Source organism: Hippocampus zosterae, chromosome 5, assembly GCF_025434085.1.
Source record: "Hippocampus zosterae strain Florida chromosome 5, ASM2543408v3, whole genome shotgun sequence".
In the NCBI taxonomy this organism is placed as follows: domain Eukaryota; kingdom Metazoa; phylum Chordata; class Actinopteri; order Syngnathiformes; family Syngnathidae; genus Hippocampus; species Hippocampus zosterae.
This window is the reverse complement of record NC_067455.1, coordinates 3408520-3431522: the sequence shown is the minus strand read 5'-3', so window position 1 is coordinate 3431522 and position 23003 is coordinate 3408520. Positions and strand designations below refer to the sequence as shown.

The 23003-nt window shown below is 43.9% G+C and overlaps 3 protein-coding genes and 2 long non-coding RNA genes across 9 annotated transcripts in view; 3 read left to right on the top strand and 2 right to left on the bottom strand.

Moving 5' to 3' along the window:
- Positions 1-23003, top strand: part of LOC127600709 (uncharacterized) — a 131071-nt gene that overhangs the window by 74409 nt on the left and 33659 nt on the right. The gene's annotated exons all lie outside the window — the stretch shown is intronic.
- LOC127600577 (C-X-C chemokine receptor type 3-like) lies at positions 447-10852 on the bottom strand. 3 transcript variants are annotated; one of them, XM_052065259.1, is made up of 3 exons: positions 10445-10852; positions 7002-7399; positions 447-3592 (listed from the first exon to the last, which is right to left on the bottom strand). In XM_052065259.1, the coding sequence occupies exons 2-3, from the start codon at positions 7347-7349 to the stop codon at positions 2849-2851; spliced, it is 1092 nt and encodes a 363-aa protein (XP_051921219.1). In that variant the 5' UTR covers positions 7350-7399; positions 10445-10852; the 3' UTR covers positions 447-2848. The 3 variants fall into 3 exon arrangements, with proteins under 3 accessions (XP_051921219.1, XP_051921217.1, XP_051921218.1); XM_052065257.1 differs by having other exon boundaries at positions 7002-7428; positions 10445-10851; XM_052065258.1 differs by having other exon boundaries at positions 7002-7362; positions 10445-10851.
- LOC127600694 (uncharacterized) lies at positions 11259-15636 on the top strand. 2 transcript variants are annotated; one of them, XR_007962397.1, is made up of 3 exons: positions 11259-11442; positions 14062-15063; positions 15505-15636. It is a non-coding gene; the product is annotated as an uncharacterized LOC127600694 (long non-coding RNA). The 2 variants fall into 2 exon arrangements; XR_007962398.1 differs by lacking the exon at positions 11259-11442 and adding an exon at positions 13717-13854.
- cxcr3.2 (chemokine (C-X-C motif) receptor 3, tandem duplicate 2) lies at positions 11493-15568 on the bottom strand. Its single transcript, XM_052065253.1, has 2 exons — positions 15458-15568; positions 11493-13953 (listed from the first exon to the last, which is right to left on the bottom strand). The coding sequence occupies exons 1-2, from the start codon at positions 15491-15493 to the stop codon at positions 12853-12855; spliced, it is 1137 nt and encodes a 378-aa protein (XP_051921213.1). The 5' UTR covers positions 15494-15568; the 3' UTR covers positions 11493-12852.
- Positions 19034-20820, top strand: cnfn (cornifelin). Its single transcript, XM_052065386.1, has 3 exons — positions 19034-19193; positions 19260-19396; positions 20594-20820. Exons 1-3 carry the CDS (start codon positions 19082-19084, stop codon positions 20681-20683), a joined length of 339 nt encoding a protein of 112 aa, XP_051921346.1. The 5' UTR covers positions 19034-19081; the 3' UTR covers positions 20684-20820.

Here is a 23003-nt window from a genome sequence, read left to right as displayed (position 1 = left end):
AATAGCACTGCGATTTATCCATTTTGTGTTTATATTGCACTTAATTGAACGGTGGTTGTTTTTTTTTCTTCTTTCTTCTTTCTACCTACATTTTTGCTGCTGGAGGCTGTAAATTTCCCCAGTGTGGGACAAATAAAGGATATCTTATCTTATAACAGATATTGTTTAAAGTGTCTGAGTAATTGAATGAATTAAAAAATAAAGTGTTAAACTTCTCATGATATCGCATTATAGAATTTTAATGACTGCAGTGGCATGTATGCAACATTTCAAGCAAATCATCTTGCGGGATTCTGACAGGAAGCGAACGAAGGAGAAACAAACAGCAGCTTCGCACTCTTGTGCAATGTGCAGCTTATGCAAGAAGGGAAAAAAAATCAGATGATAAAGGAGAAGAGCGGAGGCCTGCAAACTTCACCCAACTATGCATGACTGTGATCAATCTGTTCAGGCTTTTAGTAGTCGTGGCTCACCATGAACATGTTTATTTGAGAGGAAACAAAAACGACATTTGAGCTGCAGTTACTCATAACCCAAATTTGGTTGACTGTTTTCGTGCATTTGATCAGGCCGCAGGAGACGTTGTGAACACCGATAAAGGTTCCTCCACCCTGTTCAACACAAAGAGGCATCTGTGAAAGTCATCTTTGCGTTGACGTGACCTCGACTGACAAATCAGGTTGGTCTGGTTGGCTGTGCAAGACAAACCCTCCAAAACAGACCGGGAGTCGACAGTCGACACGCAAACACTTTTAATAGTCTCGTAGACGCACATGACCGATGATGTCAACCAATGTATCTACGTCAACCCGCTATGTTGCCTGTACAAACATGTAGTAGTGAAAAATTTCTTTTAAAAATTGCAGCATTTGCCCAGGGGGTAAATTCCCTTGCCGACACTAAATGCAACGCATGTTGCATAACGGCGGAGTTCTCGCTCTGTTGGTTTATGGAGTAAAATGCTCTTTGTTATCATTGTCAACTTTATGAAGTGACTGGCATGGTTTAGGATCACACAAACATTGATAAGGACAGGAGCTTATCTTCTAACATATAATAATATTTAGCTACTACAACTACTGTGCTAGAAAAACACTGCCCTACCATAAAAAAAAGTCACACACTCCACTACAGAGTTGGATTTCCTTGTCACTTTGATTTTTAGCACAGCATCGTTTGGATACGTTGAAGTGTTTTGGGTCACAGCTGTAAGCCCTTCTTCAGGACGTTAGAAAGATTCTTACAATCTGGACTCTGCTAGTGGGGGGGGGGGGGGGGGTTATATGAACATCAATCAAATAAAAACATCACTCATAACTTTTTTTTCACTCTGTTCCATTCTCACTGACCATACAAATGGACGGTCAAAGCATCTTGCTTACTTAACTTTTAAGTACAAGTACGTAACTCAGGTTCGTAACATACGGGAGAACACACGTCACTTCCTGTTTCTCACTCAAAGCTGTCCCACGAGCAACATCAACTCAATCTAAAAATACTATTGTTACAATAACAACAACAATCATCACAATGATGACAACTTCGAGGTGGTGTCAAGAGAAGGCAGTGTCAACACAGGTTTACGACAACGGCAACAATTAAAACACAGGCATTTAAAAACGTGTAAACAATGTGACAAAAAGCAACGCTGTAAAAACTGCGGTTGAATAAATAAATAATGTCCTCTGGGACATGAAACGTCAGCGCACATCTCAGCTCTTGAAGCACATGACACAAAGTTCCCTTCCACGAGGCATCATGAATAAGCCACCCGCGTGGCGGGGATGGGACAAAGTCACAAATGTACAAGTCATGAGTCTCAAGTCTTCACTTTCAACCAAGTCCAAAGTTAGATCGAAATGTCAAGCAGACTTGGGTTTGGTCGATCATTAAGTCGAGTCAATCTCAGTCGCACACCAACCACACTTAGCGTTGAAACTACTGCACATGCTAATGCCGAGCTGCACTTGCGTTAGCTAGTTGGACCAAAACGTTCACAATCACAGTTCTTAACGTTCCCGAACCAGTCTCCGCATTATGTTATTACTTACAAGGAGGTTAAACACTTAACCTACTTTGAGCGGAGTTAACAATTACCCGATTTTAGGTTGGCTACACCGTGAAGTTAGCAAGGTATGCCCGTCACGGATTAAGTTGAGATCGTAGTTGTGGCTCTGATCTGTAAGTTGCAAACCTTGCATGTTGCTCTTCTCTTTTTCAAAAACATATCGTTGGAATTCAAAGAGAATTATCTTCGGAACTCCCTGCTTGGGTCTCGCTTTGTAACATACTGGTGGGTTGCCAGGTTAGCGTGCGCGCTATTTAGCAAGTAACATTCCTTTCATAAACAAAGCAAACTTGGAAAACGCATACCTGTATTTTTTTTCTTGTCAACGGGCAAGACAGTGGTACCTTGACTTTGAAGAGAATGAATTCCGGGAATAACATTGTAAGTAGATTTATTTGTACCGGTTGTCTAATGATTGCCCGTTTCATGTTCCCCGACAAAACGGCATCATTTTTTAAAGGTTTTTTAAAAGAAAAAAAATATAGCATTGTATTGTAAAATATAAATATTAAACCATAATGAAATATACGGAAAGAGGATCTAACTAAATAATTTAATGGAGTGAAATTAAAAAATAAAAACTGCCAAAGTGACAACTAGCAACTCAAACCGCTACGGGAGGGCACACAGAAGTCAAGTTCCGCATTCGATCGAGTCTCAGTCAAGTCTTAGTTAGCCAAGCCAGTCGCCAGTTTAACCTTAATACCCGACTTGAGTCCGAGTCACATGACCTGATATCACCCCCCCTCTATGTGGGAGTGATATGTGGAAATTCTACAGCTATGTGGAAATTTTATGCTGCACTTGTTGCTCCACACTGGCGATCTGCTTCAACTCCTCCATATCGGGACTTTGCTCGAGCGGGGCGTCGTCACCTACGCCCAGCTCCCACACTGAGCCCTTGGGTTCCGCTCTGACGCACCTCAGCGCCGCCAGCGCCCACTTCCTGAAGTCGCTGCTCAGGCCGAGGTAGAGGAGCGGCCGGAGACAGGCGTGGACGCAGCCCAACGCCGCCGTGACCGTCAGCGCGGTTCTCGGTGAGCTTTGCTGGACCCCGGATGAACTGTTGGAGGTCTTCTTCGCCCCGCCGAACGTGTCCACGACGAGCGCGACGTTGTACGGGATCCAGCAGAGCGAGAAGACCCCGACCAGGATGAGCGTGATCGCCCTCTTTCGGAATGTTTTGGCGGGGCGCTGGGACCATAGTGTCGCGCACGAGAAGCCGATGACGACGGCGGCGGCTGCGCTAAGTACGTGGTGGGGAAGGCGCGATGTCAGGCGCGTGTCGGCTGGGTAGTGGCCGAGGACGCACTGGGTTCTCTCCTCCTTCCACGGATGCCGCTCCAATACCATGAAGAGCCACTCGGGGATGGTGAGGAGCAGGGAGACGAGCCACACCGTCAGGCAGCTGAGGTGGGCAAACATGGGCTTCTTGTGGGAGTACAGCTGCTTGGCCTGGACCATCCACAGGTAGCGGTCCACGCAGATGATGGCCAGGAGAAAGATCCCGCAGAAGAAGTTGAGCTTGGGAGAGGAAAACAACGTCATTTTGCTTGTTTAAAGTGGGGAAAGTAAAGGTCCCCGACTCCTTAGATCAGGGGTGTCAAACGCATTTTAGTCACGGGACATGAATGTGAAACCAAAAGTGTACACAACAAATTAATAGAGGACTAGTTTTGAAATCGGGCGGCCCGGTAGTCCAGTGGTTAACACGTCGGCTTCACAGTGCAGAGGTACCGGGTTCGATTCCAGCTCTGGCCTCCCTGTGTGGAGTTTGCATGTTCTCCCCGGGCCTGCGTGGGTTTTCTCCGGGTGCTCCGGTTTCCTCCCACATTCCAAAAATATGCATGGCAGGCTGATTGAACACTCTAAAAATTGTCCCTAGGTGTGAGTGTGAGTGCGAATGGTTGTTCGTCTCTGTGTGCCCTGCAATTGGCTGGCAACCGATTCAGGGTGTCCCCCGCCTACTGCCCGAAGACAGCTGGGATAGGCTCCAGCACCCCCCGCGACCCTAGTGAGGATCAAGCGGTTAGGAAGATGAATGAATAGTTTTGAAATCAGTCAAGTCAATTATAATAGTTTGTTCAATTGTTGTTTAAGTGAGTGTGAACAGTAACAAAATGATTGCAAAATGTCAACGTTATTTATTACACATGACAATTTGACATTTCGGTACAGACCTTAGCAATTTGACACACATTGATTTGTTCTCGCGGACCACATAAAATGAGCTGGCGGGCCAGATCTGGCCCCCGGGCCTTGATTTTGCCCTAGATTGTTTATGACCGCACCCGAATAGGCAAAGACATTCAGCAGTCATTGGCTGATGAACTCACTGCTATGTCTGCTTTTTAAAAAAAACTTTTCTCACCTATCTCACTATTGCACAAAATGAAAACAGACAAAGCGTCATCAATGAGTAGTTCTGCTAGAATGATTGACATTTTTGGCGCAAGTGTATAATAATTTGTGATCCTTGGGATATTTCGCTGAAAGCACCCAAGAGACGTGTTTTTCAAACGCCCCGAGGGTCCATTTTAAAAACTGCGAAGGGGGGGGGGGGGGGGGGAAATGCCGAATATGTCATGTTGAAGACATTTTCACTTTCCTTACCCGCCCCCCCATCTCATTCCCCCTTCTCTGAAATGCCTGGAGAGCTTTCGCTTTCACTGAGCATGTTTCCTCCACTCTTTTCCATTTCCAATCAGAGGCCCACAGAAACAAGGAGAGAGGAATGGATGGATTTTTCATGAGCAGTAGCGGGAAGTAAGAAACTAAATCTCATCCGTTACTGTAACCAAGCAGAATTATTTGGGTTTTTTTATGGTTCTGGACTTAATTTGAATATTTATTTTCTGATAACGGCGGCCCGGTAGTCCAGTGGTTAGCACGTCGGCTTCACAGTGCAGAGGTACCGGGTTCGATTCCAGCTCCGGCCTCCCTGTGTGGAGCTTGCATGTTCTCCCCGGGCCTGCGTGGGTTTTCTCCGGGTGCTCCGGTTTCCTCCCACATTCCAAAAATATGCATGGCAGGTTGATTGAACACTCTAAATTGTCCCTAGGTGTGAGTGTGAGCGTGGATGGTTGTTTGCCTCTGTGTGCCCTGCGATTGGCTGGCAACCGATTCAGGGTGTCCCCCGCCTACTGCCTGGAGACGGCTGGGATGGGCTCCAGCACCCCCCGCGACCCTAGTGAGGATCAAGTGGTACGGAAGATGAGATGAGATTTTCTGATAACGCTTTTCCTCTCTAAATTTGAAAGCTGATATGTACTTTCTACTCTGCAAAACAAAAAAACAGCAGGTCGACCGCAATCAGTCACCTCTGTCTGGTGAGCCTATTGTATGGTTTTATTCAATGCAAACCAAGAAAGTTAAGACGATTGATTGCGGCCAAATTTGTCTTCAGTAGCGCTAGCGTACAACATCTACGACTGTTGCAGTTAAAGTGATATTTTGGGGGATTTACTGAAAATCCATTTGCACATTCCTATTTTATCTGTTTTTTGTTGTTGTTTTGTTTTGTTTTTTTCTGCCCATTTGACGTTCATGGTCTGACTAAAAAAATAATAATCAGATGTGACTCTAAGTACTTGAGTAGTTTTTCATTGAATCATATTTACTGTAAATAATTTAATGCCTGTAAATGGCTGTAAATTTCCCCAGTGTGGGACAAATAAAGGATATCTTAATATTTGGAGTGAGGACTACTTTTGATACTTGAACTCCTCCACTTAGGGTAAGACTTGCGGACGTTGTATCGGTCTGTCGTGGTGAAGAAGGAGCTAAGCCAAAGGGCGAAGCTCTCAATTTACCGGTCGATCTACGTCCCAACCCTCACCTATGGTCACGAGTTATGGGTCGTGACCGAAAGAACGAGATCCCGGATACAAGCGGCCGAAATGAGTTTTCTCCGCAGGTTTTCCGGGCTCTCACTTAGAGATAAGGTGAGAAGCTCAGTCATCCGGGAGGGGCTCAGAGTCGAGCCGCTTCTCCTCCACATCGAGAGAAGCCAGATGAAGTGGCTTGGGCATCTGATTCGGATGCCTCCTGAGCGCCTCCCCGGTGAGGTGTTCCGGTCATGTCCCACCGGGAGGAGACCCAGAGGAAGACCCAGGACACGCTGGAGAGACTATGTCACCCAGCTTGCCTGGGAACGACTCGGGATCCCCCGGGGAGAGCTGGAAGAAGTAGCTAGGGAGAGGGAAGTCTGGGCTTCCCTGCTAAAGCTGTTGCCCCCACGACCCGGCCCCAGATAAGCGGTAGATGATGGATGGATGGATGGATGGATGGACTACTTTTGAACTTTTACTTGACTCCTCGGCTGCCTGTACAATTCTTAGCTACTTTACCCCACTCTGGTTCTATTTTCTTTGCAAGTACAGAAGTTAAATCTTTTTTTTTTTTTACACAAGTTTCTGTACTTAAGTACAGACTGTGGGTCAATCTGACACCTTTCATGACTATTCATTCATTCATTCATCTTCCAAGCCGCTTGAACCTCACTAGGGTCACGGGGGGTGCTGGAGCCTATCCCAGCTGGCTTTGGGCAGTAGGCGGGGGACACCCTGAATCGGTTGCCAGCCAATCACAGGGCACACAGAAAAGAACAACCATTCGCACTCACGCTCACACCTAGGGACAATTTTGAGTGTTCAATCAGCCTGCCACGCATGTTTTTGGAATGTGGGAGGAAACCGGAGCACCCGGAGAAAACTCACGCAGGCCCCGGGAGAACATGCAAACTCCACACAGGGAGGCCGGAGCTGGAATCGAACCCGGTACCTCTGCACTGTGAAGCCGACGTGCTAACCACTGGACTACCGGGCCGCCCGATTTCAAAACTAGTCCCATATATTACATTGTGGCTGTCATTTCGCCTAAGATTTGTAAATAGAATGTAATGGGAGCTGAACAAAAACAAAATGGTCCAAACCTTAAAAATAACTGCGCTGATCTTGCAAAGAGGGAGCCCGAGGCACCATCCGCAACTCTGGGTGGCCTGCGCCGCCCACAGAGGCAGCGTGAGCAGCAGCAGGACGTCGGCGAGGCTCAGGTGGAGGATGAAGGTATCCGACGTCCTCCACGCTCGCTTCTTCAGCGCCAGCGCCGCCAGCAGCAGGCCGTTCCCGAACAGGCCCACAATCAGCACCGCCGAGTAGACGAGCGGGATCCACACCGTCCGGCCACCCCGAGACTCCGGGTCGTCATCTTGATACACGTAGTCGTCGTCGTAGTCGTAGCTGACGTTCAGGCGGAACAATCCGTCCAGGTCGATGTCCATCTTGGTCCTGCCGCTGCGGAGACGACAGTGCCGTCCGTCTTCAGAAAGCTCTTGAACAGATGAAACGGTTCACTCCTCCCTGCGTTTGGAGAATGGCCACCGCAAAAAGGTTTTTGAAAGAATACCAGTCGAGGTCTCACATGGGAGGGTGTCATCATATGATGCAAGGGCAGTGTGGGTTCAAATCGGAAGTTCCCCGGCCACATGCACAAACACTCGCTAAAAAAGATGAGCTTCAGGAAACCCCACACCCTCGACGTGAACTGACAGTGACCGAGAGCGCTTCCGCTTTTTCATTCACATGAGGTAGATATAAAAGTCATGAGAAATGGATGCAACGATGACGCCCTGAATCGGTTGCCAGCCAATCGCAGGGCACACAGAAACGAACAACCATCCGCACTCACATTCACACCTAGGGACAATTTAGAGCGTCCAATCAGCCTGCCACGCCTGTTTTTGGAATGTGGGAGGAAACCGGAGCACCCGGAGAAAACCCACGCAGGCCCGGGGAGAACATGCAAACTCCACACAGGGAGGTCGGAGCTGGAATCGAACCCGGTACCTCTGCACTGTGAAGCCGACGTGCTAACCACTGGACTACCGGGCCGCCCGTTGTGTTCCAGAGTGACCCGCAAGTGGGGAAAATTTGCAACATATGGAGCTGAGCAATATTAACAATTTTTTCAATAATGTGCTAATGTCGATTACCAATCGGAAACTAATCGTCACCTGATGGCTTAACGAATTAACGTGCGAAACGATCATGTGCGCAATTTACCGTAATACACCAGAAATAGCAATCAGTCATTTGTTGCCGAACAGTTTTTGTTTCCCGGAGCGTTTTTTTTTAATTTGCGTTAGTAATACAGGTGCACCGATCGATCAGAACCGATTTTTTTTTATTTCGGGGGATCGGGATCAGCAAAAATCGCAATCGACAGGTCCAAAAGATCGGGTTGTGTTTTCGCGTGGGAGTTCTTGAGAGTTTTTTTTGTGGGTCTACTCATGCTAGGCTTGCCTATCAAAGTTCGTGGGGAGGTTGTACTAGCTATGGGGGCTGAATTTTGAAGAGGACGCCACAAAGCCAATTTGGGGGTTCACACTAAAGGTCAAATTTCTAAAGGATAATTTGGTTTTTGAACCCAGGGAAGTGACCCTAAAATGGTCATTGCTAACCAAAACGGCTGACTTGCGGAGTCTTTTTGAACATGGCTTCTTGAGATCTTTTGATACTTGAACTTAAAGGAACCTCTTAAGTTCTGATATTCATCTTCAGTCGTTCAGCTTTGACCATTTCAATGACGTCATCAACGTGTGGACTGTCACCAAGATGGAGACCAAGCGCAAAACAAATACATAAATAGCAGCCACCTAAATTGCTCCCCCCATAATGTAGGTCAGGTTTTGTGTAAATGCTGAAGTCACCACACACACACACACACGCGCGTGCGTCATCTTATTTGTCATATTTTTAAACTTTGTGTGTACATAAGTTGACTTCAAAATTAACATGAGTCATGGTTTCTTCTCACAAGTAAAACACTATTGACAATGTCTCAGTGACTTACTCATGACAACGCACTGGTGTGCTTTGTATTTTGTCACCTTAGGGCAGGGATGTCCTAACCTCTAACGCAGACAATAATCATATTTTTTAAAAATGAGGTTTTAAGAAACGTGTTCAAACCAATACACAATAGGTCAAGATTAAATATAATAAAAGAGAAAATATATAATTGATTTAAATTAACTAAAGCCTACGTCTGATTTCTTCTTGTGTTGTAATACCTTGCACCAGACTTTTTTTTTTTTAAATTTAAATGTAGTGTCTCATGACTTAATCTTGAAACATGAAATAATTTTCTAAATTAAAAAAAAGTGTGATACAATGGAACCAGTTAGCATTTTTTTAAACCTTTCAAATGACACTTCAAACATTAAAAAAAATGAATTTCAATTTTAGAAAAAGTGTAACCTGAGCAACAAATAACACCCTCCCCCCTCCAAAATCCTGATTGTTCATTTAGCTCATCCACCACATGACGATTTTTTAAAAACTACATTGCGTGTCACATTATCTTCTTACTCTCAAGCGTAATACGACCGGACGCGTAATTTTAGCTCATTCCATGCTAATATTAAGGATAACAGCGAACGTCACACAAGCACCAAAGTAATTGAGACTAAGTTGGGTTTGCCTTACACTTGAGTTGTAACATACAAGTATGTTTGGGTGTTTTAGATCACAGAGTCCCGAATTCCCATATAGACCAAATCGGGCTGTGCGGTTAGGCACAGGTCCATGCACTAAACAAATACAGTGCAGCTCAGCCTCTGGCTAAGAAAAACAGTGTTGGGTAAACACAAATTCCATTGTCATTTCAACAGCCTCGTTTGGTTTGAATGATACCAGATACTCACACACATACACACACACACACACACGAGTCAATTTACCGCTTGTAAATTGATGTACAGTACATTTTTGGTCCCCTCAAAATAACAACACATTGCCATTAGTATCTAAACTGCTAGCAAGAAAAGTGAGCACACCTCAAAATAAAAATGTCCAAACTGAGCCGATTGCCCTTTTGCCTTCCAAGTATGCTTTTCACCAATGTACACACAAAAACCCCATTGCAAGCACGAGGAGAACATGAAAACTCCACACAGGAATGCCAGAACTGAGACTCAAACCCAGAACACGAGAACTGTGCGGCAGACGTGTTGCCCAATAGCACACCATGTGAAGATACTGTTTTTAATTTTCATTGTATTACTAATCATTGTCTGAAGCAACAGTCGAATCAGTATAAACAGAATTCGTTTGAGAAAATTAGATCATATATTTTATTGGGACACCGCTGATCATATGACAATGTCAGTGTGCATTTGTATAACACGCAAATTTACCGTCCCCTAAAAAAAAACAAATTAACGTCTGAACTGCTGGTAACAAAAGTGAGTAAACCAATTAGTGAAAGTGTACAAATCGGACCTAAGCACCCATTTTCTGTCTTTGGGATATTCTAGCCAAAAAGCTGAAAACTGTGAGGCACACGTAGAAAAAGAATGACAACACTGGTGCTCACCTTAAACAGATGATGACAGTTGCACAAGGTTCAGCTCGTTCGTGGTCAAATGAATAACAGGAAAAAGAAACCCATTCCCCCCCGCTGTGCAACGCAACACTTTTGGGTGGAGTTGCAGTATCTGCAACACGTCAAATCCACAAGAAAAACGAAACCTAGAAGCTTCGGGTTCTTGTCTTGCTGATTAGGGGTCGCAGTTCAGACACACAAAACGCGCGGTGGTGACTGAAAGAACCGAAAACAAAACACGGAGAGGGAAAATCAACAACAGACATACTCCACAACAAAGATTAGTTTTGGTAAATCGCGGCAGGAGTGAATGATTAATTAAGTCGTCGCCTCTGGATTTGTTCGAGTCAACAAATGTTATAAACGCTGCCAATACACAACGCACGACGACGGCATGCATGGGTACCCTTCAAAATAAGATCAAAATGTCGTCAGGATTAAAAAATAACGATGACAAATACCAAACTCATGAGTGATTCATGTTAGACTTTATATTACAGTGTTATAAAATTCAACAAACATATTGTCTCTGTTTAGTAAGGAATGAGCATTCGTAATTCCTTTTTATTTTGAAGACTTCTCAAGCGTTTCGAATTTTCCGGACACAGGAGGCTCTGGCTTGACGCTTGTGAACAAAGACGGACACAAATCGGACGCAATGACAGCTCACGGCCAATAGAGCGCGCTCTTTAGTAATGTTCAACTCAACGTAAACATGCAAAACAATTTTGGTGACGCAAACGTCCTCCGCTTCTTACGTTGACATCAAATTAGCATTTTTTTGGTTGAAAATACAAAATAATTTCTTTCTTTTGAATTGAAAAAAAATACTCAAAAGTGTTTAACATTTTTCATTGGTTCAGCTTGTGTGTGGTGTGTGTTTTATGACGGTTGGAAAGGACTTACTTCAAAAAGAGGATTCTAATCTCAGTGGGATATTTTGAAACTTGTTTCCCGTGAATTGAAATTCCAACTTGAATACACACGAGGTAATGAATTTTCTTACTCGAAACATGAACCAAGTTAGTGATACAATATATTTTCCCCTTGATTTTTAACTTTATTTTCACAATATGTACAGCAAATATAAAATGTACAAAAATGTACTTTTTTTCCCTTGATAAAAGACACTTGGCAGAAGCGTACGAGAAGAAAACAGTTGACTTCATTCCACCAACAATAAATCTTACAATACAATTCGTAGCACATAGCCAATGCTAATGGTCGTGTGCCACCTTGAACATCATATGTGAGTCGCAATCATTTCCTCTTTTTTTTCTCCTTTCTTTCGCGGCACAAAGCGCATGCATGCAGCTGGATGTTTGGAGCTACAGTAAAAGACACAAAGTCAGCAGAATTGCTTCAACTTTTTTTTTAAACAACATTTTCACTTCGTTGTCATGCTCAGTGAGAAGAGCGCGTTTATATTCCCAGACTACCAACTGGTTTCGTGGCCAAACAAGTACTGAGTACAGTTCAGTTGTATTTTCCTTGAAATTTCATACATTTGCGTTTGATCATTAATAACATTTTGTATGAGACAGCACCATTCCGACACAGAGAACATTTTCCAGTCTTTATCCCTCACCTGACTTTTTCTTTCAGTGTACATTCCCTTTTCCCTTTCACTTTCTCAATTAATGCCCATCTTCAAAACCCTCCTCAAAACTCACTTGTATTCTTTGGCATTCGACTTAGCATAAATACACTTGACTTGACTTAATTTGGGCTTGTAATTTATAATTTTTTTAATTGGGTGTAAAAATACGAGCGGACCTCTACTGCGCAGTACTTACTTACTTGGCTCTACTCGTAATTTATTCATTTTTATTGACAAAACCCGGTACTACAGGTTACTATATCTAGTACCTGGTGAGTTTGGGTTCCTGTCACAAGATACAAAAACATGGGAAAATCACACGTGCTATCGCTTGAAAGCGAGAGCTATTTCTTGAGCAATGATTAATGCCAAGGGCTACTAGTTTTATACACACTTCTGAAATCATAATTTTGCGAACGTTAGCTTGAATTAGACGAGATGTGGGAAGACACTGATCATGTTCGCAGTTTCTCCCAACAATGATTTCGGAAACCGATACTTTATTCCCGGAAATCTCTGTAAATATTTACAGATTCAAATTATTATTTTTTATATTATGTTTCGGGGGGGGGGGGGGATACGTAACTTTTTTTTCCCTCAAGAATGTTGTATAGCCTATGTGCCGTTTTTAAAAAAAAAAGTGCACTTTTTTTCATTAGGTACTCATAATGAAACGGAAGACATTTGAAAATGTGGAGATGTCAAGAGCCAGAGGAGTCGGTGCTGCGCAGTAGAAAAGTGGCACTTTTCCACCCCCCCCCCACCTTTGACAAGCTATTCACAAACATGAGCTTCTCAATCATCTTCCCACCATGACCGAGTAGGAGGTGTTTTCGCTCTCGGCAGAGCTGTAGGAGCCGGTGGTCTTGCGCTTCCTCTCCCTCCATTCCTCCACGCCCAGCCCGACTCTCGGTCCCAGCAGCCCCTTGCACATGCGCGCCATCTCCCTGCGGAATTTCACCCCCACGAAACCGTACAGCAACGGGTTGAGGGCGCAGTGCAACAGCCCGGCGCTCTCGGTGATCACCTTGCCCATGTCCACGACGCGGCCGAACCGGCAGCCCCCGGCCACCACCTCTAGCCTCTGGAGGCTGTCGGCCAAAAGGAAGCCGTTGTACGGCGCCCAGCAGAGCACGAAGACGGACACCAGGGAGACGATGAGGCGCAGGGACTTGCGCTTCTGCCGGCGGGTTGCGTTGCACAGCGAGCGGAAGATCCGGATGTAGCAGTAAAGCATGATGAGGAGTGGCAGCCCGAAGCCCAGACTCACGCTGACCAGCTGCAGGCCGGCGTGCCACTGCGCGGCGTTGTTGGTGAACCACACCTGGCACAGGAGCGGGGCCCGCCCCTCGTCGATTTTCACCTTGCTCACCTGCTTGAAGACAATGTCCACGCCCCCAAGACCCAGGCAGCCCACCCAGATGAAGGCGCAGGCTACCTGCGCCTGGCAGGTGTTACGCTTCCAGCCGGAGCTGACGGCGTGGACGATGGCAAGGTAGCGGTCGAAACTGATGCAGGCCAGGAAAAGAATGCCGCTGTAGCGGTTGAATGAGAACAGAGCGCCGGAGATCTTGCAGACGGCCTCGCCGAACACCCATTGGTGGGCCCACTGCGTGGAGAATAGCGGCAGCGTGAAGGCCAGCAGCAGGTCGGAGATGGCCAAGTGGAGGAGGAAGGTGTCGGTGAGGGAGAAGGAGCAGGCGCCGCCACCGCGGGAGTTGCGATAGCGGCGGATCACGCACAGCACCAGCGCGTTGCCCACCACGGCCAGGATAAAGACCAGGATGTAGACGACGGGCAGGTACCTCCGCGCAAAAGCGTAGATGTCTTCGTGCGGGCAAGGGGCCGCGTAAGTCTTACTGGTTTCGGGGGACAACGTGTAGTTGTCATAGTCGAATGCCTGAAGACACACAGCACGATTTTCTTTTAAGCAGCATGGATCGTATAGCGTGGAGTCCTCACTCCAATTGCGAACAACTGCAAGTAATTGATGCATGTTGGGTTCTAGGAACTATGTTGAAGTGAGCTGTGACGCTTGATGCAGCATCCTCTGACATCTTGTGGCCAAAGAACTACGTTGAAGTGAGTTACGGAAGTCCATGTGGTGCTTTGGCGCAATCTTATGGAAACAGGAACTACGTTGAAGTGAGTTGCTTTTGTTTATGTCAGGGGTGTCCAAACTTTTTGCCAAGGGGGCCAGATTTTATGTGGTAAAATGTCGGGGGGCCGACCTTGGCTGACATTCTTTACATTGAACAACAATATTGTTCAACAAATTTTAGTAAGCCAGTCTGTTTCACATTTCCATTTTTATTTTAATTTCAACAATCTTAAGAATTTCTTTTGGTTCATTTGAAACAGGTATATCACATGCAACTGCTTATTCACTTGACTTTTTCTTAAACAGAAGTCTCCTGAGTGCAAATTGATTGATTTGAAACATAAAATGTATCACCATGACTTTTCAATAGTCACAAAACCTTTGACTCGAATAACGGGGAAATGAACAAGCAATACACATATCCACAACTGCAAGGATCATTTGAAATATGACATATCAGTCAATATAAACACGGAGTGATGTCTTGTTAACTCGTGAGTGATGCCCTCTAGTGTCTAAATGCTATTACTCATTTAGCCACTAGAGGGAAGCAGTACTCTATGAAACATCACTCACCAGTCTACGAGACCTCAGTCAATGCAACACGTGTTCCATTGCGCCCAACCTGCGGGCCAGACGGCACTGATTTTATGACAGGGGCCGAGGGCCGGATGAAATTCGACCGCGGGCCGGATTTGGCCCGCGGGCCGGACTTTGGACATGCCTGGTTTATGTGTACCTGTTACAGCAAGAGAACATGACCATGCTGTACAAAGTACGAGACACACTGGAGGTTGTAACTATTAAACATACGGGCAGCACCGCAGCCCTACTGTGCTCCTACTTTTATATTCGTACCAATGCAAGCTGTGGTGTCCAACCAAGATGACATAATGCTGGTATATCCAGGTGATATTTCAGTTTTCCATATTTATAGATTAAAAAACAAAACATTTGTCCAAAAATATGTCATGCTGTCAATTTTTGCTTTCTCTGAATGCAGTATTGAAAGAAAATCATTTTGTTTGCAGCATTACAGATGCACAGAAAAGTAATATAATACCTAACAATCACAAATCCATATTCCTTCCACCTTAACGGCATATTTTAAGGAGAAACAACTTGCATGCTTCTCTATTTACTTCCTGTTCGTCTAGGCTCGAAAAAAAATCTGGTATAAAACAAGAATGTTCTGATATAGTGGCAATTTGCTCTCTTATATATTATTATATAGTATATCTGTTATATTTAAGAATATTCTCCAGCAATTTGGCCCTTAATGCGCAAAAAGAAAGCAACTCACCCAGTAGTCCTCAGTGGTTCCCATGTAATCATTCATGTTTGTTGCAGATGTGGAGGCAGCACAGTGACCTGCAGACTGCAAAGTGTATCAAGCAAAGCTGTTTTTTTGCGGCCACAACTGGATGGAGGAGAATAAAGAAGAAGTCACAATTTCGGGAACCGAATCCACACGCACTTGAGAACATACACAAACATAGCTTGGCATTGGAATGGATGAGTGTCTTATTTTTGCCATGGAGGAAATTGTGACATGTGTGGGACAAAAAAAAAAAAAAAAAAGTTTGAACGATCATTTAAGGCAGACAGACAGTGCGTGACTAATGTGGATGCTGTGGAAAAAAAAAGGTTGGAGGGCAGCATCATTAGTTGTTTTTCTTTTTCAATGTTAAAATATCATCATGAACACTAACACATGAATCCTCTAAATAAAATAATAAGCAGTGCACACCAACGGGAAGACAAGTTTGACTCAACATCTGAAGACGTGCGAACATGACAGGATAGAAACATAATGTAGAATATACAGAAAGAAAAGAGGGAAATGAACAGATGACAGTGATGACTTGTAGACGTAGAAACTGTTCAGCTTCATCTTAATAAAATATATTATAATCACACTAGCTGGTTTGCCGCCCTCCGGACGGCTCGTCAGCTAGTTCCTGCGGAAGGCTGGTAAGGTGGGCCTTCGGCCCACAAAAGTGTTGTTGGTTGGTTCAATTTTTTGTTCATCTTCATTGCTTATCGCGAAAATAAAGAGATGTTTAGCTCTACTAAATAACTAACAATTTCATTGCAATGCTTGTGGGTAGACAACATTTTTTCGCTAAGATGCCCGCGCGATCGTAGTGAGCCACTGCCTGAGCGGCGCAGTGGCGGCGCGCAGCGGCGCGGTGAAGTAGGTACGTTTTGAAAAGGGACAGACGGAAGGACAGACCGCGTGCGGGACGACGCACAATATATATATATATATATATATATATATAGATTTTCAAATTACATATTTATTTTTATTGTCAACCCAACACTAATATCTATTCATCTGTCTAGCTAACAGTCTGTCTGAGACTCACAGATAGCTAGATTGACAGACAGACACACAGACAGACAGCTAGCTAGCTAGCTATTTGTCTGTCTGTCTAGCTTGCTATCAGGCTGGCTATTTGGCTAGCAAGTGTAAGCTTTTGTTAAATTGTTAATTATTATCATTTTATATTCATGCATTATATTCTTTTATGTTGGTTACCTTAATTATACTCTGTTTAATACGTCCTGAAATATTCTTATGTTGCTTACATGTGATTGGAGAAGAAAAACAGGAAGGCGGGTCTTTACCGGAAGGGGGAGTGTTCGTGGGAGAGTTAGCGGGTGGAGCGGTTAAAAAGGAAAAATAAAAAACGAGTAGAGCTCTGCTCAAACGAAGTCGTCCTCTCCTTTTTGCCCATTCCAAACGTAGAGCAATCCATCTAAAACCTGCGAACCCCTGAACTTACACAAGTTAGCTATCTGTCTGTCTGTCTATATATCGAATGGACTTTCACTCACCATACAAACTGTGATTGTCCAATTACTTAAACTAACTTCAACCTATTAAAAACAAATAACATACAATAAACGTAAGTTGCATTTTCCCATAATGCTCCGTGTTGTTCACACTTCCGCATTTTAGGCCAAAGGTAAAAAAAAAAACAAGAAATCTTTTTTCCTGACCGATTTATGTTCACAAGCATCTCATCTGCCAAAAGTGTGAGGAACTGAATCATCTTGTGGTTACTTTTGTCCCGACTGAGGGTCCTGTGTTAACTCTGCACTTGCACAATAGCGCAGATGTTTCTCTTACTTCTGCTCCGGTCAAAGTTGTTTGAAACAGGCGCAGCTTCCGACAAAAAAGAACATACTCTAATCAAGTAGTGCATGTGCATGACATTTGAACTTTATACACTGATACGAAAAGTAAGACTTTTCAAGGTCTTTCATATGAATATTTGGGCCTCGAGAGTGCCTGTCCTCTTTTTTAAATAGCCAAGTTTTCGCAAAGTTATATGACACACGTGCAGGTGCAAAAATGGGCCGAAATTATATGGTCAAAAATAATCCGAGCTCGCTTCCCGTTCATTTTAAGACATGGCTTCTGTTGACTTTATACTCGGGATGCCACGCATCCCTCCCAATTTTCAAAAGTGTCATGACAGGGCTTGCCAACCCATTTCTTTGTAATCGCGTGAGGAATTTTTTCACCAGGCCCGATGTACTTGAAGTTTCATGAGTTTCTGTGCATGTTTAGAACCTCAAAAAGTGCTTGTTTTGTGAGAAGATAATAAAACAATTTTTAAAAATCCAACAGGGATCTTGTAGCGGTCACTGCTTTGGCCCTTCTCAACATTTGTTTCAATAGTATTGCGTTCCCTGCCACCACTTTCTTAAATGTAAAAAGAAAATAACATTCACGGCCAATAAAAACAACGATCCAGCGAGAACAAAAAACATTTGCTTTCAGTTTCTTGAACGTGACACACTGTATTAGCCAAAAAACAAGTTGAAGTAAGGCAGAGGACGAATTAACCGTACTATCCTGCCCCCTACTGGCGTGGGGCGGCATGTGAGATGATAAACGTTTGCCTTTTCTCCATAACAGCCTAAACACTTTCACTTCCTTTGTTTAGTTGTAGGCGTTTCAGAGTGAAACAAGGCAAAATTGTCACGGTTCTCTTTTCAAATTTCTTTGTAGTGCTATATTTATTCAGCCAAAGATTATATAGCGACAGCTGCATGCATCAAATTTTCATCGGAATGAATTTATGAAAGTATTCATGGTACAGCCCTAAAAAGCTTTACGGTGTACTGTATTTTTGTCTACCAAGTACTTCCTGTTTTTAACTCTTCTCAAAAAAAAAAAAAATTCTTAAGATTGCCCAAATTCTGGGGTGCTTGGATTTACTTTCAGGGTACTTCAGCAAAATGGGCCGGACACGCCTATGATTATAGGACACATTAGTGGAAAAAAGTTTGGAGTTTTTTTTTGATACCACAAACACCTAGCAATAGACGATGAACATAAAGTCGGCGTTTCGACATTTCATATTCACTGTACCTAGGGAGGGTGTTCAAACAGTCCAGAGTGTACAAACATACAATAGAAAAACTACAGAAAAGGGATGAATGGTTCTTGTTTACATGTGCTATGCGATTGGCTGGTGACAAGTCCAGGGTGTACCCCGCCCCGAGTCAGCTGGGATAGCGACATAGAAAATGGATGAATGGGTGATTTGTTCATTTGGACTGCGAGTATAATACATACTGACCAAATACAAACACGTTTGACAATTTCTCATTCGAGGGTGACGCTCTGTCGATGGTGGGTGTGTGTACGTGAGTGTGTGAGTGTGTGTGTGTGTGTGTACACAACATACACAACGCTCTATTCTCATTCATCCTTCGCTTTTCAATTATTGCCAGCTGATAAAAAAATAATAATAGGACACAAAAGAATCATGTTGGGTGCACCCTTTTGACTAGTGCGCTACGCCCTGTAATCAAACACTCGAGGCGGGTCATGTGGGGGTTAAAAGAGCCCACCCCGAGGGTAAATCTGCGCAGCGGTGAACATTTTCCTTCCTAGCTCGCAGACATGTCTTTCCAGCCCAACGTGATCAACCTCCAGCCTCAAGTCAGCGTCCACCAGTCCACCATGTCCGACTGGAGCTCCAACACGATGGATTGCTGCGACGACTGCGGCATCTGTACGCGTTGAAACCATCGAGCGGCGTCCAGTGGCGCTCTAACTGTACGCCGTCTCTGGTTCACAGGTCTGTGCGGGACCTTCTTGCCGTGCATCCTGGAGTGCAAGGTGGCTCAGGACCACGGGGAAAGCTGCTGCCTGGCCTTCCTCCCTGGTTCCTCGGTGGCTTTGAGGACCAGCATTCGCCACAAGTACCGCATTGAAGTAAGTTATGCAAGTTAAAATGCTTGACAACCACCTTGGTTGGCGCTCCTGTCCAGTAAAATTAAATGGCTACATTTTTGCTTTGTTTTGTTTTTTTTAAAATCCAAGATGGTATATTTGTTAAGTGCAGCTCAGTTATCTTTAATTTTGAGCTGTTTATTTAAAAACTATAAACTGGGGCGCTGAAGTTGGCAGACTCACAGGCCAAAAAGGTGAGCCCAGAGTGCAAAACAAATATGGTGAAGCAGCATTCAGCTGTTATGCTGCACACGAATGGAATAAGCTGCGCGAAGACAGCCCCACATGTGGATTTTTTTTTTTTAAACTACAGTCGCAAATTTTCTTTTTTTTTGTCAGACATATGATTGGGGTTTTTATAGCATTTTGTGGCACCATTAAAACTTGCATTTGGATATGCAAACATTCATCCACTGTGCGGAAGCTTGTTCTCAATCGCGGCACTGTTAAGATGGAGGTCGTCCTAGTCGGTAGACCCCAGCCAATCGCAGGCCACAAATGGAATTTTTGCAATGTGTTCAAATTGGAATGACGTGAATCGGATCAATTATGTGGTAGTAGTTGCATGTCAAAATAATGGGCGGATATAAAATAGGGTGGGCGGCCCGGTAGTCCAGTGGTTAGCACGTCGGCTTCACAGTGCAGAGGTACCGGGTTCGATTCCAGCTCCGGCCTCCCTGTGTGGAGTTTGCATGTTCTCCCCGGGCCTGCGTGGGTTTTCTCCGGGTGCTCCGGTTTCCTCCCACATTCCAAAAACATGCGTGGCAGGCTGATTGAACACTCTAAATTGTCCCTAGGTGTGAGTGTGAGTGCGGATGGTTGTTCGTCTATGTGTGCCCTGTGATTGGCTGGCAACCGATTCAGGGTGTCCCCCGCCTACTGCCCGTAGACAGCTGGGATAGGCTCCAGCACCCCCTGTGACCCTAGTGAGGAACAAGCGGTTCGGAAGATGAATGAATGAATGAATGAATAAAATAGGGTTTAAATGTTTTCACCGGTCACATAATTAGTAACATTTAGCAATTCCTTTTATTCGCATAATTGCCCACGTGTATCCTTAAATTGTGGCCTCCATGCTGCAATCACGAAATACGTTTTTACGATTAGCACCAGCCCCTCTTTTGAGGAAATACTGCATTGTGTATGGTCAAAATATCTAACCGTGTGTACTTCCCGCAGGGGTCGGTGTGTGAAGATTGGTTGGTCATGGCCTGCATGGCGCCGTGTGGACTGTGTCAAATGGCCAGAGAGCAAAAGATGAGAGGATAAGAATTCAGGATAGACAACCAATCACAATTTGGAGGACTCTGTGTTTGAAGTGACATAGGAGTCATGAGAGGTCAACAGGATGAATGATAATACTTCTCCTTTTTCTGAGATGAAATAAATGACTGATGTTATCTAAACCAGAGGTTCACCACCTTTATCGAGGCAAGTCGCAATCGGAAAATTTCATAAAACACCACCAAAGAGGGGTTCGATGGGTCCAAAATTAACAGTCGTCATGTTGGATTATGGGCTGGGGTGTGAAAAAGCCCAACGATGAACCAGGGCGAGCGGATTCTGCAAATATGGCCACGGCGTTTGAGAGCGGGGACAAGGGCTTGACTATTTTTTGTTTCAATATACCTTATCTTCTGCACTTGATGCTTTTTTTTAAATCATTCAAATTTGGCTGTGGTGAGCCAAAATTAGAAGACATTTTCTTTTCACTTTACGGCAACTTTTGGAGAAATTGGATAATTTTCTGCGGTACACCTGATATTCTCCATGCTGTACATTTGTAGTTGGGAATCAGCGATATCTGAAACGTTCAAACATAACATACACATGCGATTATAAGCGAGTAGCGGGAGTAGCATGAGATACACGGTAACCTTAAATTCAGTATGGTTCCTCCACAATCTCACTCACCCCCCCCATCTAAACATATGGTTGATGTTTTATGATTAGTTTAATAAGTGCAATGAAACTGTCTGTATGCAGTTTGACTCGTTATTTATTTTGACAATCACATCCTTCCAATAAACATGCCATTAGCCGCAAGTGTGTTTGAGCTGTCATTTTCACATCTCGCTCTTTGTATTTGTTCAATCTTTATTTGACGTCACTAAAGCACATATGTGAATCGCAAAGGCCAACAGTGTCGTCTTCCTCTTTCCGACAAACAAGACACAGCGAAGGCAACGAGGCGCATTTCCTTTGACCGGGTGAGACAAAATAATACTGCAATCGATTCATTCTTTGTCAAATACTCATATTTGTCTTTTTTCGCGCAACGTTATGTGAAGAGTGTGCAAAAGGGTGTGTTCTCATAGGGAGCCCGAAGTGGTCAAAGTGTGTTTATGTTGCAATGATTCCTTATTTTGGAATGCACAAAAAAAAAAAGGAAAGCGTAAGAGAACGATACGTTGTTACATAAATTGTGCAGCGTTACAAATGGAAGCAGTTTTTTTCCCCATGTCTACTGTCAAAAGAGTTCACACAGATTTATTTTTATTCAATTTTTTCGGACAGTGAATCATTCTTTATCTCACGCTACACTGAATTTTCACTCTCGTGAATTTTATATAATCCCCATCACGTAGCAGTGGGTCAAATATGGCTCATGGGCTGTATGCCGCCCGCCGTCATTGAATGTGGCCCATCCAACATTTAAAACAATCAAGAGTCCGATGTACAGAAGGAAAAAAAAAAGTCCTTTGACTTCAAATAATTTGAACATTTACAGCCGTCGCACATGATTAATAGATGTTAAACTAACATATTATTCATTTATATTGCAGAAGCGGGGGGAAGTTACTCCGTTTTTGAATCACGTGATCGATAAGTACCTTTTAAAGTGGATTTGGTCATTTTGTTGGACGTAAGCTTTAAGTGCTTTAACTAGGATTATATTCATTATGCAAAATGAGAGTCCATTATTTTAAGATTAAAATAAATCATTTTACATATTTCAACCTCACATGGGCGCGCGAGTGTTGTCAAATCATTGTTGAAATTTTATTTTAATTCTTTAATTGATGCATTTGATTAATTATAGGTAATACAACGTAGCTGTAAAAAAGAAAAAAAAAAGATAGCGAAACAAGAACTCCCGTGTGCAACTGGGTCCTGTTAAGAATGTGAAAAGGGAAATGACATTTTTAACCAGGAAATGTCAGCATCACATTTATGTGCAGGCGCTCGAATGAGGATTTACACTCGAGGTTTAATGTGTGTCAGAAGCCAACTCGATGCGTGACGTGTGTGTACACGTTCAATTTGTTCGAGCTCGCAACAATTTTCTTTTCGTACATCAAATGCATTTAAATCAAATGCATTTTCCCCATTGGAAATGAATTGAAATGCCAATCAATCCCCCCCCCCTCCTCCCCAAAAGAAAAACAGCCAAGTTGTTCACTTTGTCAAAGAAAATGAGCACTTGGAATGGAAATAAATAAATGGGATTTAATAAAGGCTCATTTCTGTACTTACTTTACGCTTGTTGAATGTTTGACTTGAAGGGATGCGGCGTCGTGAGCGACATCAGGAAATGGAGTCCGGTTGGCTAGCCAAGTGTGAAACGTCCGGGCCGGAATCCTTTAAA

Coding starts and splice junctions, on each gene's coding strand:
- cnfn (XM_052065386.1), top strand. CDS start 19,082: ATGTCTTTCCAGCCCAACGTGATCAACCTCCAGCCTCAAGTCAGCGTC. Junction 19,194..19,259: donor CTGCGACGACTGCGGCATCT/GTACGCGTTGAA, acceptor TCTGGTTCACAG/GTCTGTGCGGGACCTTCTTG. Junction 19,397..20,593: donor GCCACAAGTACCGCATTGAA/GTAAGTTATGCA, acceptor TACTTCCCGCAG/GGGTCGGTGTGTGAAGATTG.
- cxcr3.2 (XM_052065253.1), bottom strand. CDS start 15,493: ATGAATGATTACATGGGAACCACTGAGGACTACTGG. Junction 13,954..15,457: donor GAACCACTGAGGACTACTGG/GTGAGTTGCTTT, acceptor GTGTGTCTTCAG/GCATTCGACTATGACAACTA.
- LOC127600577 (XM_052065259.1), bottom strand. CDS start 7,349: ATGGACATCGACCTGGACGGATTGTTCCGCCTGAACGTCAGCTACGAC. Junction 3,593..7,001: donor TCAGCGCAGTTATTTTTAAG/GTTTGGACCATT, acceptor TCCTCTCCCAAG/CTCAACTTCTTCTGCGGGAT.